The 18508-nt window shown below is 39.1% G+C and overlaps 1 protein-coding gene across 1 annotated transcript; it reads left to right on the forward strand.

Annotated features, from left to right (window-relative positions):
• The first annotated feature begins 1853 nt into the window (after nucleotides 1-1853).
• On the forward strand, nucleotides 1854-16340 carry CYB5R2 (cytochrome b5 reductase 2). The gene is made up of 9 exons (XM_026705799.2): nucleotides 1854-2004; nucleotides 4837-4983; nucleotides 6833-6905; nucleotides 9646-9752; nucleotides 11050-11179; nucleotides 12378-12461; nucleotides 13224-13309; nucleotides 14484-14583; nucleotides 15484-16340. Exons 1-9 carry the CDS (start codon nucleotides 1987-1989, stop codon nucleotides 15654-15656), a joined length of 918 nt encoding a protein of 305 aa, XP_026561584.1. The 5' UTR covers nucleotides 1854-1986; the 3' UTR covers nucleotides 15657-16340.
• Nucleotides 16341-18508: the final 2168 nt, after the last annotated feature.

The raw sequence follows: 18508 nt of genomic DNA on the forward strand, positions 1-18508 counted from the left end.
AACTCTCTAATGCATCCCTAAGGGTCTGCCTACCTGTTAAAATGTGAACTAAACTGAGTTTATTAAACTGGACTTATACCCCAACTTTCTATTCACAACTTTACATCAAAGAGTGATGCAAGGCACAAAGTATTTCTATAATCATTCCTTGTCCAACCAAAGAACCCCAGAAACCAGACACCTAAAAAACCTCAGAGAATCCTATAGAAAAAGGCAGCACACTAGCTGTCTTCGGGTATTTGAATTCAGCAGCTCTTCTGTCTAAATTAAGAGAGCACAGGTAGTCCTCGACCAGGGGTGGGCTTCAAAATTTTTAGCAATGGATTCTCTGCCCGGTTGCCGGGTGGATCTGGCCGGGGGGGCGTTTTTGCCCTCCCTGGGCTACAGGGGCTTTCCTTGAGCTTTCAGGAGGGCAAAAACAGCCTCTCTGGGCCCGAAGACTCTCTGGAAGCCAGAAACGGGCCCATTTCCGGCCTTCCCAAACTTCCGGGAGACCCGTTTTTCGTCCTTCCTGAGCCTCCACATGCGCCCTGCACTTACCTGCATCCAAAACGGGCCGTGTGGGGTCTCCTGGGAGGGGCGGGGTGGGGGCAGCCAGGAGTGGGATTTGGGGGTTCTCTGAACTGCACAGAATCTTAGCTAGGGGCTCTCCCAAACCCCTGAGGACCCCAATCCCACCTGTCCTCGACTTACAACAGTTCATTTAGTGACTGTTCACAGTTACAACGGCCCTGGAAATAGTGACTTATGACCATTTTCACACTTATGACCTTTGTAGCATCCCCACAATCATGTGATCAAAATTCAGGTGCTTGACAGCCAACTCAAACTTATGACCGTTCCTGTGTCCCAAGGCCATGTGACACAGGAATGGTTGTAAGTTTGAGTTGGTTGTGCAGGTTCCTCTCGCCCCACAACCCGGTTCATGAGAGCTCACCACACCTCTCACGCTTCTCGCAGCTTCGCCTGCTCCGAAGGACAAAGGGCGTCTCGGGCTTGGCTTGAGTTCCGCGATTGCGACACCTGCCCATTCTTGGCTTTCTCTTAGGACGCGCACCTGCTCTGGGAAGGCATGGGGGATGCCCAAAGGTGGACACCCACTGAATGGCTGACGGGAGAGGGTAGCCCTTGTTGGTAGCCCTGAAGGCCACCGGCCGTGGGACAGGCAGTCCTTGAGGGTTCCCCACCCCACCCCCTTGGATAATGCCCTTCTGTTAAGTGAGACATTTGTTAAGTGAGTCCGTCTGCCCCCCGTTTTATGACCTTTCTTGCTGTGGTTGTTAAGTCAATCGCCACCGTTGATAAATTAGTAAAATGGTTGTTAAGTGAATCTGGATTTCCACATTGATTTTACTTGTCAAAAAGGTTGCAGAAATTTTGGGTTGTAAGGCAAGGACTACCTAAAGCAAAGCATGAGTCGGTGTTGCAATCCTGCCCAGTTGTTGCTATACACAACAGCTTTTCTTTGTGGCTCAGACAGTCTTCTCTGATCAATCTCACTGAAAATATACATTTTCATCATATTAAGGCACTGAGGAGGAGGAGGAGTAAAAACTGGAGTGGAAAGACCCTATCCCAATATATATATACACCCTATATCATTAAGTGAATGAAGAAGGGCATTATCCAAGGGGGTGGGGTGGGGGACCCTCAGGGACTGCCTGTCCCACGGCCGGTGGCCTTCAGGGCTACCAACAAGGGCCACCCTCTCCCCTCAGCCATCCAGTGGGTGTCCACCTTTGGGCATCCCCCATGCCTTCCCAGAGCAGGTGCGCGTCCTAAGAGAAAGCCACGAACGGGCGGGTGTCGCAATCGCGGAACTCGAGCCAAGCCCGAGGCGCCCTTTGTCCTTCGGAGCAGGCGAAGCTGCGAGAAGCGTGAGAGGCGCGTCGAGCTCTCACGAACCGGGTCGTGGGGCGAGAGGAACCTGCGAAGCTCCTTCGGCTTATTCCGCCCTCCGGTCTTACCTGCGGAGGAATCGCTGCCATGGAGTCGACCGGCTGGGTAAGCAGAACCGAAGCCGCCGCGGCTGGAAAGAGAAGCAGCAGCAGCAGCTCCTCGGCGACCCTCCTTCCTTCCCGATTTTTCCCCTTTCTTTCCCCGGACGCCCCCCCGAACCCACACAGGCAGAGCAAAGCGTTAGCCAGACGTGTTGGGGAGGCGGACTGTGGCGCCATTTGGCGAAGGGAGCGTAAGGGTGTCTCGGGAATTCGCTTCCCGCTGAGGAATACAGTACAGTAAACTTCCTTTGGTCCCAACGAAGTTTGTACAGGAGTGACCAATATATATGCAGACTCTGTATATTATACTTTGCATATTAGACTGTACCCGAAGAAACGCCACAGCGAAGAGCTCCTATTAAAATAAGACTCTAGAACAGAGGTCTCCAACCTTGACAGCTTTAAGACTTGTGGACTTCACTTCCCAGAATTCCTCCACCAGTCATGTTGGCTCAGGAATTCTGGGAGTTGAAGTCCACAAGTCTTTCTGGACCCCGCTCTAGAAATACAATAATGGATGTATTAACAATTCCAGGAAGGCAGATTCTGCAGGATCCAGTCTGGGTCGGTCGCCGGGACCAGAGGGTTTGTCTTCTGAGCTTTCTGATTTGAGGTTTTAAATCTGAAAACTCGGAAGACCAAACCTCTGGTTCTGGAGACTGACCCAGATTGGATCCTGCAACAGATTGGATCCCGGGACAGCTATATTCATCTTATATTTGTAAAAAGGCAGATTTTGGCTGCCTTTTTGGAGAAGTTTCCTGAAAAATGCAGTGTCACAGCATAGGAGGGCTTCTCTATCACCTCATTGGATAAACACATAGATAGTTTAAATCTGGATTCCAACAACAAAGAGAAGTTTTGATTTCATGGCCTAAGAGGCCCCCTCCTTACAAAATAAATTATATATTTCAAGGTGGGGGAGATTATGGTTACCAACATTAACGCCTCCATTTCTTGTAGTTTATTCCTTCGGATGATCTAGTGTAATACTGCAGATTTATTGTTTTTTCCAGCTTTCCAGGACACAAACATAAAAAGTTGGCACATAAAGTGAAAAAGTACAACCTCCATATCTGCTCCACCTCTGAAAAGCTGTAACCTGAACTAACCTGTTTATCATAGTGGTGCATTAAGACGAGTTTTACATTTCTTAGGTGGAAAAGTAATCAAAGAGGGTTTGAAAAATGCTTTTTCATTTATCCACAGTCACATATACAGGTAGTCCTCCACTTACAACCACAAATGAGCCCAGAATTTATGTTGCTAAGTGAGAAAAGGGAATTTTGCCCCATTTTTGCGACTTTTCTTGCTGCGTCTGTTATCACTGCAGTTGTTAAATTAATAACCCAGTTGTTAAGTGAACTTGGCTTTCCCGTTGCTTTGCGGTGATCACATGACCTTGGGACACAGCGACAGTCATAAATGTGAGCCAGTTGTCCAGCATCCGAAGGTAAATCGCATGACCATGGGAATAAAAAATGCTCATAAGTCACTTTTTTCAGTGCTGTTGTAACTTCGAAGGTTGCTAAACGAACTGTTGTAAGTCGAGGACTACCTTGCCTTGCCTTTGATAAACTAAAAGGTCACATTTTCCTCAGTCACAAAGCAGACTGCATAGCTTTTAGGCAAGCTGCTCCTTCTCTGGGCTCTTAAGTCTTTTTTGATGGGCACATTTGGGATTTTGAGAGCAAGTCATCCAACATGGGTCAGATGAACATCAGCCTGGGCAGCAACCAGACACTATTTCATTTTCTAAGAAGGATTCTGGGGGCACTCAGGCATCATGGAAATTCAGGTAGTCCTTGACTTCCAGAACAGTTCATTTAGTAACCGTTTCAAAGGGGGCTGAAAAAAGTGACATGGCTGTTTTTCATGCAGCATCCCTACAGTCACATGATCAAAACTCAGACTGGTTCTTAGGTATGTGGGCTGCAATGTCCTGGGGTCATGTGATCAGCTTTTGCGATCGTCTGACAAACAAGGTCAATGGGGAGGGTGGAAAAGCCAGATTCACTTAATAACCGGGTTACTAATTTAACAACTGAAGAGATTCCCTTAACAATTGTGGCAAGAAAAGTTGGAAGATAAGGCAAAATTAACTTAACAAATGTTTCACTTAGCAACAACGGTTTTGGGCTCAATTGTGATCGTAACTTGAAGACTACCTGGGCGGCTTATTCTTGAAACTGCTGCTTTGCTTTACAGCACAATAGCTTCCCATTTATTTATTTATTTCTAAAAAAAATAAACAAATCTTTTAAGGGTTAAATGGGGAAGGGAATTCTGCAGGTGCGAAGTTCTCTGGATTATCTCTGGATGCAACCTATAGGAATGAGGCCTGTTCAAAAGATTTAGAGCTGATCAATTCTATGAGAAGCTGATTGAGAAGGAGTTCACCTTTGCAGTGGAGACTTAAGGCTGCATGTCTATGGAGATTCTCAGTCATCCGGGTCATGGTTGTCCCAAAGGGGCTTTTTTTCATGAGGCAACTGGACTTTTTGGTTTTTCTTTGAAGACATTTCGCTTCTCATCCAGGAAGCTTCCTCAGCTCTGACTGGATGGTGGGAATCTGATGAAAAAGGTGACCTTAATGAACCGCTAAAAGAATGCAAATGACCAGCTGTCTGCAAGGAGTATAAATCCTTCCATTCCCCACCATCCAGCCACAGCTAAAGAAGCTTCTTGGAGGAGAAGTGAAACGTCTTCAAAGAAAAATCAGAAAGTCCAGTTGCCTCTTGAAAAAAAGCACCTTTGGGACACTTAAGGCTGTAACACATAAAACCAAGTTTTAATTCTTTTTACATACATGAGCTCTTTTCCCCCCATCTTTCAGGATATTTCCATTTTGATTGCTGTGGCTGCAGTTATACCATCTATGCTATTTTTGCTTTATAAAATAATTGGATCTCAGAGGAAGAAACACCCACTGACCTTGCAGGATCCAAATATCAAATATCCATTGTCTTTGATAGAGAAAGAGGTGAGCTGTCAGTTCTTTTTCTGGCTTGAATGTATGAAAATGTATGAAAATGGCATATAAAAAATTGCTTATAAAACTCTTGACAGCAATGTGCCAGGTTGGATATCTGTATTTTAAATGAGAGATTGCAGGGATTGTACTTGAGCCTTTGGCATAGAAAGTGTGTGCACTGATACACTGATACAAAACTGTGTCTCTTCAGAAACATTAAGATTTAAGCGTGTGATATTGGCCTACATCTATTTCTCCATGTTTGGAAGGCCATAAAGTTGCCCTTGGAATATTGCATAATGTTCTGTAACAGCAGCTCTGATATACTGAAGCAGCAACAGAGTAGTTACCACTTGAAATTCTAATCTGTGGTCCAGCAAGTACAACATTTTCCCAACCCACAGCTGGGTACATTGTGTGTTCAGTTCTGTGGGGTTGTGTAACGATCTAATAGAAGCATAAAAAGAAAGAAAAAGGATTATTCTAAGGAATTAAAACTTAAATGAGTATGGGGGAGGCACATTGCATAAAGTATGTTACCTGCTGGGTCGCATTCATGCCCATGAAAAGGCCAGAAATATTCAAACTGAATTGAAACAGAACATTTTATATGGAATATATTAGGTGACATTATTCGCTGTACTCAGCTTCATATTCCTGATGTGGCAACCAGCCGTATTTCTCATTGGCTGGTGACCATATCATCCAAACTGGGACACTTTGAGAGAGATAGGGGGAACACTAAAAAGTAATAGACACATATCAAAATTACATAAACTTTTTGAATGTCTTTAATTTCCCTGTGTTTCCCACTGACCTCACTGTCTATCCTTGCAGCACCTCTGGCAGTTCCAGATGTGGTTCTTCATTGAATGGGCAAACTAGCTGAATCAGGGGAAGTAGAATGAGAAGACACACAAGTCAATGTGTTAAGGGAAAAGCAAAGGCAGTACCAGGCACCCTTTCTCCATATTACCTCCTTTATGAGGCTCCAGACAGCTGCTGTCTTTTTCCCTGCTGCACAGCTTGTGTGGCTCAGACTTCACTTTTACCTCTCACAATGCCAGCTTATGTGGCATCAGTTTCTCTCTCACAGGGTTGCAGTGTTAGCTGCTTCTGTGGGGGAGGAGTGAAGTGCTATTCACTATGGGAGAGGAGCCAGCAATGGGGATAGTGGGGAAAGGGTGCTTGGAGCATGAAAATCTGGGACTAATGAGAAATCAGGATGCATAGTTACCCTACTGAGACCCTGGCTACCAGGCATGTCCAGATGCACACAGTGGGGATGGGAGGAGAAGCTGCAGAAGTAGTGCCTGCCTCATGGTGAGCTGTCATTATTTGTTGTTAGTTGCGAAGTCGTGTCCGACCCATCGCGACCCCATGGACAACGTTTCTCCAGGCATTTTCTTCTTCATGGATTACTGCCTAGTCATGTCGAAGGGGCTTGCATAGCTTAATGAATGAGCTATGCCATGCAGGGCCACCCAAGATGGACAGGTCATAGCAGAGAGCTCTGACAAAACGTGATCCCCTGGAGAAGGAAATGGCAACCCACTCCAGTATTTTTCCCATGAAAACCCCACGGAGCTGTCCTAGGCCATACCAAAAAACTCCCAATGGGTCAGATATGACTACAAGCTGAATGTTTGAGATCTCTGAATGAACCAATGCCCAAAGATCTTGTGGCTAGGTCACTTTTGGCATCCTCAGTTCCGCTTTATCATTTATGGTGCCCCTTTTCTTCATCGGTTGTACATTTTAGCACATGGAGTTCAGATATTTTCATGTTGAAAATATCTGAAATCATTTTTGTGATGTTTTATTGCTCAAAGTTTTTCACCTGATTGCTTTTTCCCAGGATATCAGCCATGATACCAGGAGATTCCGATTTGCGCTACCATCACCAAAACATATATTGGGCTTACCTATAGGTAAGCATGATCTTATTCTTCATCAGTTCCTGGTGCAAAGTCCTTGCATTGGTTCGCTCCCGCACAAAAAATATCTCTGAAACGCTCTTCTAGTGAAACTTGATTGATATTGAAACTGTTTTTTCCAGTGCTGCACAAAATCCTTTATTTGTTATCTCCTTGAAATCATAAGTGATTTTAATATTGAGAGAATAACAGTTAGAATAAATGCTACAATATGTACTGTATCATTTGTATTGTATTGTATGTATACAATTGTGTTATATGATACAATATGTATTGTGTAATGTGTAAGGAGAGAGAACAATCTGCTTTACAACAGCATTGGTCATCATTATAGGCTAAGCTAGTAGTAGAAGAAAATTAATAATGTTCAATTGAGGCAAAGGAGTGAAAATTAATTCACAAAATCTTATGAAGTCAGTTTATATCAAACTGAGTAGCAAAATGGCTCCCAGTGTGCCTCTCTGTATGACTGCACAGAGAGGTCAGTTTAGGATAGATGGTTCAATGAGACAAATGAAGGTGGCAATCATGTTCAGATGGACAGTCCTTTCTCATAGTGAACCAATCCTGTTTCATTCAAAACTCCCTTTGCTGGAGAGTGAAGGCCTAAGTCATGCTTGGTCTGGAATTCAGTCACATTGTAGGGGAAGCAGTCAAATTGTAGCCATGGGCAAACCTTCCTGGGTAAATCCAGTGGACAAGAGTTGGCTTTATTGTTAACTAATTGTGTTGCAAAATAGCTTATTTAGCAATTCTGGGAAATATGGGCTGAAAACCATCCAGCTAAGTGTACATGCTCAAGCACAGGTTTCTTTTCCAATGGTTCTGCTACCTACATTCAGTATCTTGCCCTATCTTTCTTTCTTTCCTTTTTTTAAATAACGTTTTATTGAGTTTTAACAAAACAAATAAAACATCTTATTTGAATACAGCATGGTTCCGGGATATCACATTTCCATACAGACACAATTTCATATGCGTATTCATCTTATGTATTCAATTTCATATCTTATTACTCTTTTTCCAACTTCTCACTATTTCTCCCTTTACTTCTCTTAATTTTCTTTCATGGTTATCTCATTTTCTTCTTATTCAATTGTATTTCTTTTTCCTAATTTTCTATATCTTTTTATTCATTGTACTTATACTTTTGTCTGTCTTGTTTACAATTTCATATGTTCTCTTCCAACATTCTTAAGAAGCAAAATTCCCCCTATGATTGCCAATCGAAGTGCAACACCTTTAAATCTTATTGTTATTATCATATGAAATCTCATTAAACATTGAATTTGTGCATTCTAAAATTATAACATTCAAATTTCTAATATCTATTTTATATCATGTAGATCTCATCATTCAGACTCTGCTTGGTACTTCCCCTTGAAAATGTAAAAAGAAAAATTCTAAAAACATAGCAAAAACAATATATGATTGCCCCATCTTTCTTATGGGAAAATATAGGGTGGTCAGATTTCTGTCCATTCTCTGATAGATTATTAAGATTGCTTAATAAGAGCAATAAGATTGCTTAACTAGAGTTTCACACAGTCTGACTTGCCTTATTAGTAAGTTCTTTTATTGTAGGTGTTTATATACTGTCCTTCCATATATCATAACAGGGACTGCAAAATAAAATCAAAGTAAAGCACAGGTGCAATAGAAGTGAAACTACAGCAGAAAAGTGCATGTATTTAGAACTTGTCTCTCACTGAATGCCAGGGAGAGTAAAAGATTTCAGCTTTAAAGTAGGGGTCAGCCATAGTTTTTCAAGCCATGTATGACTCATGGATGGTGAGGACATAGATGACAAAGACATATTCATGCTCATTTCTTTGACTGTGTCTGATTTCAAGGACAAAAGCTTGGAATATTGAGCCAGAAGCAGGCTAGGAACCTAGGCAGATGTTATGGCATAAAAGATAGGTCTGATGAGGAAGAATCCTAGTACTTTTAGGCTTCTTGCAGTAGTAGGCTTTCTAATGTCATCAAGGTATTTAGGATGGCAAATCAAAATATAAAGCGTGGGGAAGTCATAAGGTTGTCCTCCTTTTGTTTTTCTTGGTCCAGTCTAGATGGATTTCAGGGCATAGACTCATGGTTAACTTTTGGAAAAGGCAGAAACAGCTCAAAATAGAGCTAGGTTTAACTGCTTGATTGTAGTTACACCTGTATTTTATTTCAACAAGCATGCTGTGTGAGGCAATCTTTTAACATAACCTGTATCTGCCAAACTAATGACTTAGAAGAAGAGGTTGAGGAAGAGAAGAGAAGAGTTAATCTCCTATTGGTGTGTTAATCCCACTGTAATTCTAACACCATTTATGCTGCCATAGTTAATTAACACATGCCCCTAACTGCCGTCATGCAGTTAATGTCATGTTTTGTTTGATGACCTTCTCCTTTTCCACAAGCTTGAATGGTGACACTCCATACCCCTACAGGATCTTCAGTTCATGAAGATTTGTATATTTCTAAATATTATTTTCTTATCAGCTAGTGGGAACTTATTTCTCCCCCACTCACAACATTTTATTGCTTATCTTCGTAACTATAGGAGGCTCCCCATTCTTAATTAAATTTATAACTGACATTTATCTCTGGGAATGAGAAAAATTGTGTTCCCAATCAATTTTGCAGATGTTATCCAGTTTGGATAGATATCTCAAACCATTTGCTTTCTTCATTAATGCCATAATAATAAATTTGGAATGGAACCATCATTATTTTTCTCCAGGCCAACATGTGTACCTCTCTGCCAAAATCAGTGGTAACCTTGTGATTCGGGCTTATACTCCAGTTTCAAGTGATGAAGTGAAAGGATATGTTGATTTAGTAATAAAGGTAGGTTTAAACTGTTTTGACAAAGTAACTTTGGTTTTGGTTACTATGTTTCTTGAATAAATTGTTCCCTAATATTGCAGTTATATAAAAAGTCAAATTAAAAACAAACAATACTCCACGTTTTATATCCAGAAATTTTTTTTGAAGATATGGTTGGAATAGTGTGCAGAGTTATTTTAGCGGACCTCGCCCGAGCGCGAGACAAACGCTGAAGAAAAAGAAGAAGAAGAAGAAGTGTGCAGAGTTATTTTAGAGATAAAGTACTGAGACTGAGAAGGACAATGAGTAAATGATGAAAAATCTGTTTCTCTATAGTTTACTTAATTTTGTTAATTTTCTCAGCAAAAGCAATGTAAAATAGGTGCTAGAATTCTCAAAAATCTGGGGAGTTCTGATTTGAATTTCTTTTCTGTGACAAAAAGTTTAAAAAAAAGATATCGGATCTTGACAGATCAGAATATCAAAAGATAGAATGTGACAGAAAAAAAGTTTTTAAAAAAGTTTCTTAAAGCAAATATTTTATGTCTAATTTGAGATTAAGGCCCAGAGTGAATACTTCTTGTCCTGTCCAGAGCTTAGTAAACAATGTTTCCAAAAATACTCTGAAGTAATCTTGATCATGTTTGGGGGTTATTCATTTTTATTTACCATATAAATGTTGCTATTTGAGGCACACATTCTCTGAGACCTCACAAACATTAAAGGCCACTGCAGTATGAAACAGTTATACTTAAGACCAGTTATAAACAATGATGCTTAGCCTAGAGTACATGCTGTTCAAAAGATTGTTAAAAAGTGCTTTCCCTTCTGTGAAAAGATAATTAATATCTCTTCAGGTGAATTTATCCGGGGAAACTGTTCTGTAACTGAAAAGGCCTTCTCTCTAGAGCTTTTCTCTGTCTTGCTCTATGTAGTGAGGACACCAGAAAGAAGGATTTCTAAAGACCCAGCTGATAGTTTAGCTAGGAGAAGTTATATAGAGAATGCGCTGCTCCCAATTTTGTGGTCTAGAACAAGTACATAAACAGGGCCTATAAATAGCTGGTAAAATGCATAACGGGACAAAAATAACAATCTAGGTTAATATTCTTGTAACCTTATTGAGGATAAAATTATTTGCCCTCAGCACTGCAATGGATTTGTTTTATAGAGTGTAAACAGGAGAAATGTGGTATTTTCCGGCTTCTAATTCGTGATTTATGTAACACTACAAAATAGAATTATCTTTTCCAATGCAGATTACGGTCACCTAAATGTAAAATGTTGCAATTGTTGCATGTGTATGTATTCTTTCTAGGTTTACCACAAAAATGTTCACCCCAAATTTCCTGAAGGTGGGAAGATGTCCCAATACTTAGACACCTTGAAGACTGGTGATGCCATTGATTTCAGAGGACCTAATGGGCTTCTGGTGTACAAAGGATCAGGTACTATTTCATTGTCAAGTCCCAAGAAGTTTATAATTATGAATATTTGAATAAATAAAAGCAGTAGTCAAGATGAGAAATATTTATTTATTTATTGTTTTATTTATCAAATTTTGAAACTAGCTATCTCCTTACAAAGGGACTCTGGGCAAATAATACAGCACGTCACAAGTTGAACAAATCTTAGCTCTTTTGCCCATGCAATCAATGTTAAGTTGTTTGTGTTTCCTTTATAGCCGCTTGAGCTACAATAATCCCCAGAGGAATTTGGAATGGATCTTGGATATTTTATAGGTAGCATCTCCAACTTGAGCATACTTTCTTCCTTCCAGGCCTCCAGCTGTTAATGAATATCACATTATTCATGTGGTTGAATGTGATTTGTTGAATAGCATTCATCAAATACCACCTTATATATCAACAAATACCATATCCTATCTATTGTTTTTACAAATAACTCAAAGTAACAAACATATTATCCAACACATCTTCAACAATGTGAGGTGGGTTGGGCTGAGACAAAGTGACTACCCAAACTCACCCAGCTGGCTTTCATGGCTAAGGCCAGACTTGAACTCATGGTGTCCTGCTTTTTAACCTGATGCCTTAACTACTAGACCAAACTGTTTCTCTTATTTATAATAAACAGAATTCATTTCTATTACACTAAACATAGTTTGATAATAACCCCTGGAAGTCTCCGGTTGAGCTATCAGATCTGAGCTGCAGAAATGTAACCAACCATTAGATGGTAGCAAATACTTACAGAATATTAGGAAATAGTTACAGAACACTATACCCCTGTTATAATGGTGGCAAATGCTTATAGAACATTATAACTCTGTGTCACCATGTAAAGGTGGTTCATATTGCAGCTCAGATTTAGTAGCATTGTTTCAAAGGTCATAAGAAAGCTTGCAGGAGCTGTAAACTGCTCTGAAGACTCAGATTGTACATTTGTGGATTAATACTTAGTTTTGTATGAGCTCAGGCAACTGTGGCTTATTCAGCAAGCTAGTTCCAAATATATACCTAGATTAAGTCTGCTTATGAGAGGAAAGGCCTTTAGCACTGTACAGGTATTCATTCTTAGAAATTGATATAATATTGCAGATTTAATATACAGTAGTGTATACAGCTCTGTTTCAGAGCTTTGCAGTTCAATTTTGTTGGAATTGACGCTTGTAATTTTACACAGGTAAATTTGCTATCAAATTGGATAAAAAGTCTGAAGCAAAGATAAAGGTTGTTAAGCACCTTGGGATGATTGCTGGGGGAACAGGTAGGTATTCCTTGTTTGAATTTTTTTTTAAAAAAGCTACAGTATATACTCCTTGATTATAACGTATGATCTAAAAGGAACCTTTATTCATCTTTCCTCTATTACAAAAGAGTAAGCACAGAAGACTTGACCAAGGCTTAGCATGGAGCAGAAGATATGTCATATCTGATGCACAACTTAATTTACTTTTTAAAATGTTTGAGTACTAAACCTTGTCTAGAATATTGCTTAATAAACTATCTCTGTACTCAGTTTGAAATGCTGATTATGACATGAAATCCTAGTCAATTTGACACTTTGGCTATTGAAAAGCCACATTTTTTATTATGAGCCTAGGCATTCTTTGAGATCTTTAAGATTACATTTCTATTCTACTGATCTTCTTTTATAGTTAAACATAATTTAATATTCTGTCACTAGCCATGAACCTATGGCTCAGAAGCTGAATGTAAAATTAAATAGTGTGAGACTAAAATCATTTAATATAAAAGGAGAAAAAAATCAATCTTGGGAACGACTGTTTTATCTATCGTTTCTCTTTCTCTCTTTCTTATCTTATAAATTTTGGAGTATCATATTACCTTCAGTATTAAAAAAGCCTACATTTGTTCTATTTTATATACCCTGTCATACTCACACAAAGGCCCACCTAGTTTTATAGTTGTCAAGGATGGGAGTAATAATAAAAGGTAACCTTGTTCTACTTCTGGGTTATGGGGGAAAAATATTACTTCATTCTGAACCTTGGCTTTGATTTGATAGGAATTACTCCAATGCTTCAGCTGATCCGGCATATCACAAGGGACCCTACAGATAAAACAAAATGTTATCTCCTTTTTGCTAATCAGGTTGGTTGACTTACGCTTATTTGCCTTTCCTTTTTGTGAAATCACTATAAAAGCAGCTAGGCACCAGCAGTTGCTTATATATCTATACCATCTTCCCAACTACATATCAAAAAGCTTGTTCATAGCTCTTCGTTTGGTGAAAATCAAACATTTTTTTTCTGGTTCCTATGGAAAGCTGAATGCTATTGATTGCAAACAGAGGTGGGTGGAAGGATGGTAAGATAGCCAGGAAGAATGATAGTTTGAGTAGCCTCCTTACATGTACTCTTTATATGGCTCCAGTGTAAAACAAATATATGCCAAGTCAAGCGCTGACATAATTCTGCCTGCCCCAGGTGTTCATTGGAAAGGGATTATGCTTACCACATTATTATTTCATCGCACAGTCAGCCAGAAGTTGAGATTTGGTTTAGCATTTTTGTCTACCTATCAAGTACTTACCAAGGACCTGGGATAGGCAAATCTGGATGTTTGATGGTGTTACAGATATTACCGCAGGATGGAAGCTGTTCCAAATAAAACTGCCTTCTGCAATTGACTGATGGCAAATTTGTCAATGCCTATGGTATTCAAGTGGTGCTCCAGTTGTTTTGGGACTGCACCCAAGGCACCTATTACTATTGGTACTATCCTGCTTGCCTTTGCCATAGTCGTTCTATTTCTATTTGTAGGTCTTTGTATTTTGTTATCTTCTCCAGTTCTTTCTCTTCCATTCTGCTGTCTCCATGGACTGCTGCTGCTGCTGCTGCTATTATTATTATTATTATTATTATTATTATTATTATTATTATTATTATTAATAATAATAATAATAATAATGCCCAAGCATATTTAATTAATAGATCCAGCATAAGATGTGCCAAGTGTTTTAGGAAAACCCTGATAGTATTGGTAGTTTTCTGATTCCACAGAATTGCTTACATCCAATTCTAACCACATTGTCCACAACATAAGCCACTCTACCTGAGAGTAACTCATTTCTAGGAAAGGTGGAATAGACTGCACTATTGAGGACTAAGTCTTCTAAGGCAAAGAGAATTGATGAATACAGGAAAGCTAGAAAACAATATATAAAATAAGAATCCTAGATCAAAAGGTAAGCTAATGCAAATAGTGGGCTCTGCGTCAGCCTGCATGTTCAACTCTGAATGGCTATTTGACTTTTGGTTGGCAGACGGAACAGGATATATTACTGAAACCAGAACTGGAAGATGTCGCTGCAAACCACTCAGACCAATTTAAATTGTGGTATACTTTGGACAAACCACCTCAGGGTAAGCTGATGTTGCTGAAACGCTAACTGAACTGTTCTGTATATAACCAATTTTAAGATAACATGTATTTCTCTATTGCAATCCTGTGAGACATTTGTCTTGATACAATGCACCATTTTTACCAAACTATTTTTTCACGCATTGCCTTGATTGAAATTATTACCGTTATGCCAAGCACCTTTCCATTGTGATATCAGATATTAAGTCTTTATAGAAAGTGACTTGAGAAGTATATAGTTACTGTGCTGTATTTCTAAGTAATGGATTCACCTATCACAGTTAGTGATACACATTTTTTAACACGGGAAGGTGAAGAGTAGCATGAACATTTAAAATGCAGTCTTTCCAACTGTAATAACAACAGTAATTAACCCATTATGTTTGTACAAGTCAGTAACAAATTAGATTTTTTATCCCGCTTTTATTACTTTATATGTAACTCAAGGTGGTGAATATGCATAATAGTCCTTCCTCCTCCTATTTTCCCAACAAAAACAACAACCCTGTGAGGCAGGTTGAGCTGAGAGAGTGACTGGGCCAAAGTCACCCAGCTGGCTTTCATGCCTAAGGATTAGAACTTGAAATCTCCTGGTTATGATTCTATCTTTGGAAGTACTAATGTTGCTATGAAACAGAGGTATACAATCATGGCCACGTGTGTTTCCAGAATATCTCCAAATGTTGTTACCAAATTATCAATATGGTCAGAGGGAATTATTAAATATAAAGATACTGTATCATATACTGTGAAATCATATACTGTGAAATATAACATTCAAATTAAATGAAATCAAGCTTAGATTTCTTCAAAACGGAGGAACCATGAGAATACCATGAATGCATGCAGTACTACCTTCTGTTAGACATTGTCATGAAGCTTCTCTCTCATTTTTGTTGCAGGATGGAAGTATAGTTCTGGCTTTGTTACTGCAGACATGATAAAGAACCATCTTCCTCCCCCTTCTGGAGACACTTTGATTCTTATGTGTGGACCTCCACCCATGATTCAATTTGCCTGTCAGCCCAGTCTTGAGCTTCTAGGATATGCAAAAGAGAGCACATTTGCTTACTGAACTTGAAGTTAATTTGTTCAGCAAATGTCAAGGGTAGTATGGTTATGCAAAACATTTGAAGGTGCACGTTACAAAATGGTTGATATAAGCAAAGTGTTCCTCCTTGAGACAACTACGATCTCTCGGATCTACCTTGAAAATTTTCTCCAAATGTGTGCATGTGGTTTGTGCACAACTGCTTTGATTGGCTAGCAATCCCAAAGAAAGTGTTATCTGTGCAAGAATATTGTGACGGGATGCACACCTGAAGTAGTAGGGTGGGAGACCTGTGGTAACAGAATTTTTCCAGCGAGAGGCCTAGACTAAGTGCCTGCTCAGTTCCAAGCTAGGTGTGGGAGGGGGAAGAGGTTCAGGGTAGTCAGTCTACAGTCTCTCAGGATGTATGGTGTCTAGTAGATTAGATTATAGTTTTAGTCTGGCAAGATTCTGTCTATTAACTGTAAGCAAATAAAGGAATGATTGGGTGTTGCTGTATCATCTCTAGGCTTGGGCGTGACAAATACACATTCCAGAGGGGAAAGACTTCAGAAGACCTGTGCCGATCCTTCAAAAGAGGACACTTTTCTCACACTAATGCTCTTGGCACAGTACCCCTTTCTAATGCCTTGCCCAGCCTTAACTAAGTTTTATGAAGCTTTTCTGTTTCACTTCAATAAAATGCTCATGTATTTTGTGGGCTTTGAATTTCCATAAGATTTTCTTATGGCAATTTTTATTGGTGTATAAAGCATGAACTGCTTTTGGAAGAAAGCTGGTTAGGAATTAGTTGCAGTGGACAGAGGTGAAGAGCCTGTGGCTTCCTGTAATTTCTGTAGGGCATTTTTTGGAACAGTTGGAGCTTCTTTTACTCACAGTTCCTGAAGTTGACTTCAGTTTTTCACCAACATGAAGTAGGAAATGTAAAAACTATGACATGTAGTTTTTAAAGCATATAATTAAAAAGATTTACTTCAAGTATGACAAAAAAAAAATCCAACTGAGGTTTCACTGGGCTTAAATAGCTAATTTTCCTCCCCAAATGTTGACTCCAGCTGAACATGATGAAGCCATCAGCACACTAAGACTTTCCTTGAGAGAAATCATGCTCCTCTTTTTCCTTGGTTGGACAAAATCATATTGAAGTTCTTTTATGGGACAGTCTTTCACTGATGAGAAGCAGGGATGCATTTAGCTTGATGTTTCTTATAGGAATGATGTCGGTCATGTAAAAAGAGTCATATAACCTTCCATCTATATTGGCTGGAACCAAAACGTTTGCCTTCTGAATCAAATATGCAGGTTTCCATGTGCAATATTTAGAACAACCATGCAACTACAGCACAATTTCCAATCATAAACTTCACACCAAGTTATTAGTGGGAAATGTTCTTCATACAGATCAACAGCTGTAAATACAACTAAGACTGACATCACCTAATCATTTGTGATATGATTTGGAGCATAACATTTTCCACAGAAAACTTTAATAATATTTAGATAATAATGAGGACAAGCAAGGAAATTATAAATACTTTAAAACTCTTCTCATGCAGAATCTTATACCTCATTTGGATTCAAAATATTCATTCTGCATGACATAAATCATAATTCTGCCATTACTGTTATAAGATACTCTGGTCCAATATATTTTACCTTGTAGACCAAATATGCTTTAACTCCTGGTAACACTGTATACATGCTTGAATGAAATCATTTTTGTAAAAAAAATTGTACAATAAAGCTTGACATTAGAACATGCAATATTTTATATCCAGAATTATACCTTTAAACCAAATAAAAATATGTTCAAACTGATTGTAGGTCTGAAAGGGACAGCTGAATATTGAGCCACATCTGCAAGTTACCATTGATTTTAATATTCAAAGCCCTGTTATTTAATTGTGAAAGCTGGGCTGGTGCCACAATATAAATTTGTTGATATCTTCAGGTTAATACTTCTGCATGAAGAATAAGGCTGTGCTTATATTAGCAACAACTTACATTGGGAATGTATTTGGCAAACAAGGAATTTTATCACCAGTAGGTGGCAAACTTGTATAAAAAATTTTAGATGAACAAGATTGCATTAGAATTGCTACAAGCTTTTTAATTTAAGTCTTTAAACTGTAGATTGCTGCAAGCCTTTATATTTCCGCAAATATATATTTATATATTCAGAGAATGGCCAATTACCCCCCAAATCAGTTCTGAAAGAGAATAGTGTTGAGGTGTGCCATTTATCTCATTTCAAGAGGAAACTGAAGCAAACAATAGAACAATTCTGTTAGAATAAGAAAGAATACCATGTCAGATTCTAATTAACAATATTCCCCTGACGTGGAAAGCTGTTTACACACACTGCTGAAATATTACTAATGCTTCTCCCTGAATTTAAATGGCAAACTTGGATAGTTTAGATGCAACTATTAACTATTACCCACCTCCCAAATTGTCATACATTTTAATAAAATCTTGGTATATAGCTATGAATTTTGAAGGTGTTTTTAATACTGAAAACTGGTAAGTTTGAAGAGGTTGGTTCTTTTCTGATTAACGTTTTTCTCTCAATTACTGTAATTCTAGAAAATATTAAAATTTAATAGTTGGGAGATGACTTCAAGAATTTTCTGCACTGAAAAATAAGTGGGATGAAGTCCAACTGTGGGCATTTGCTTGTTTTTCATTGTTTCATTGTTTTTCATGCTTCCAATTAACTCCAATCTATAGAATATTTCAATGAATGTTTAGTTTTCAGTTGATTAGGACAAAAATATACTGATCTGCAAGGCTGTTGTGTATAAAGCAGTGATGAGCTTTCTGGCTGTATGGATATGGTCTAGGATTGGGGGGTTTCCAACCTTGGCAACTTTTAA

The sequence above is a fragment of the Pseudonaja textilis genome, chromosome 1 (assembly GCF_049901715.1).
Source record: "Pseudonaja textilis isolate UNSWEBS1 chromosome 1, rPseTex1.2, whole genome shotgun sequence".
Classification (NCBI taxonomy): Eukaryota; Metazoa; Chordata; class Lepidosauria; order Squamata; family Elapidae; genus Pseudonaja; species Pseudonaja textilis.

What these genes read in the sequence shown, in the direction of transcription:
- CYB5R2 (XM_026705799.2), top strand. An exon ending in TGTCTTTGATAGAGAAAGAG is followed by an intron (nt 4,984 to 6,832) that starts GTGAGCTGTCAG and finishes GCTTTTTCCCAG; the next exon opens with GATATCAGCCATGATACCAG. An exon ending in ATCTCCTTTTTGCTAATCAG is followed by an intron (nt 13,310 to 14,483) that starts GTTGGTTGACTT and finishes TTTGGTTGGCAG; the next exon opens with ACGGAACAGGATATATTACT.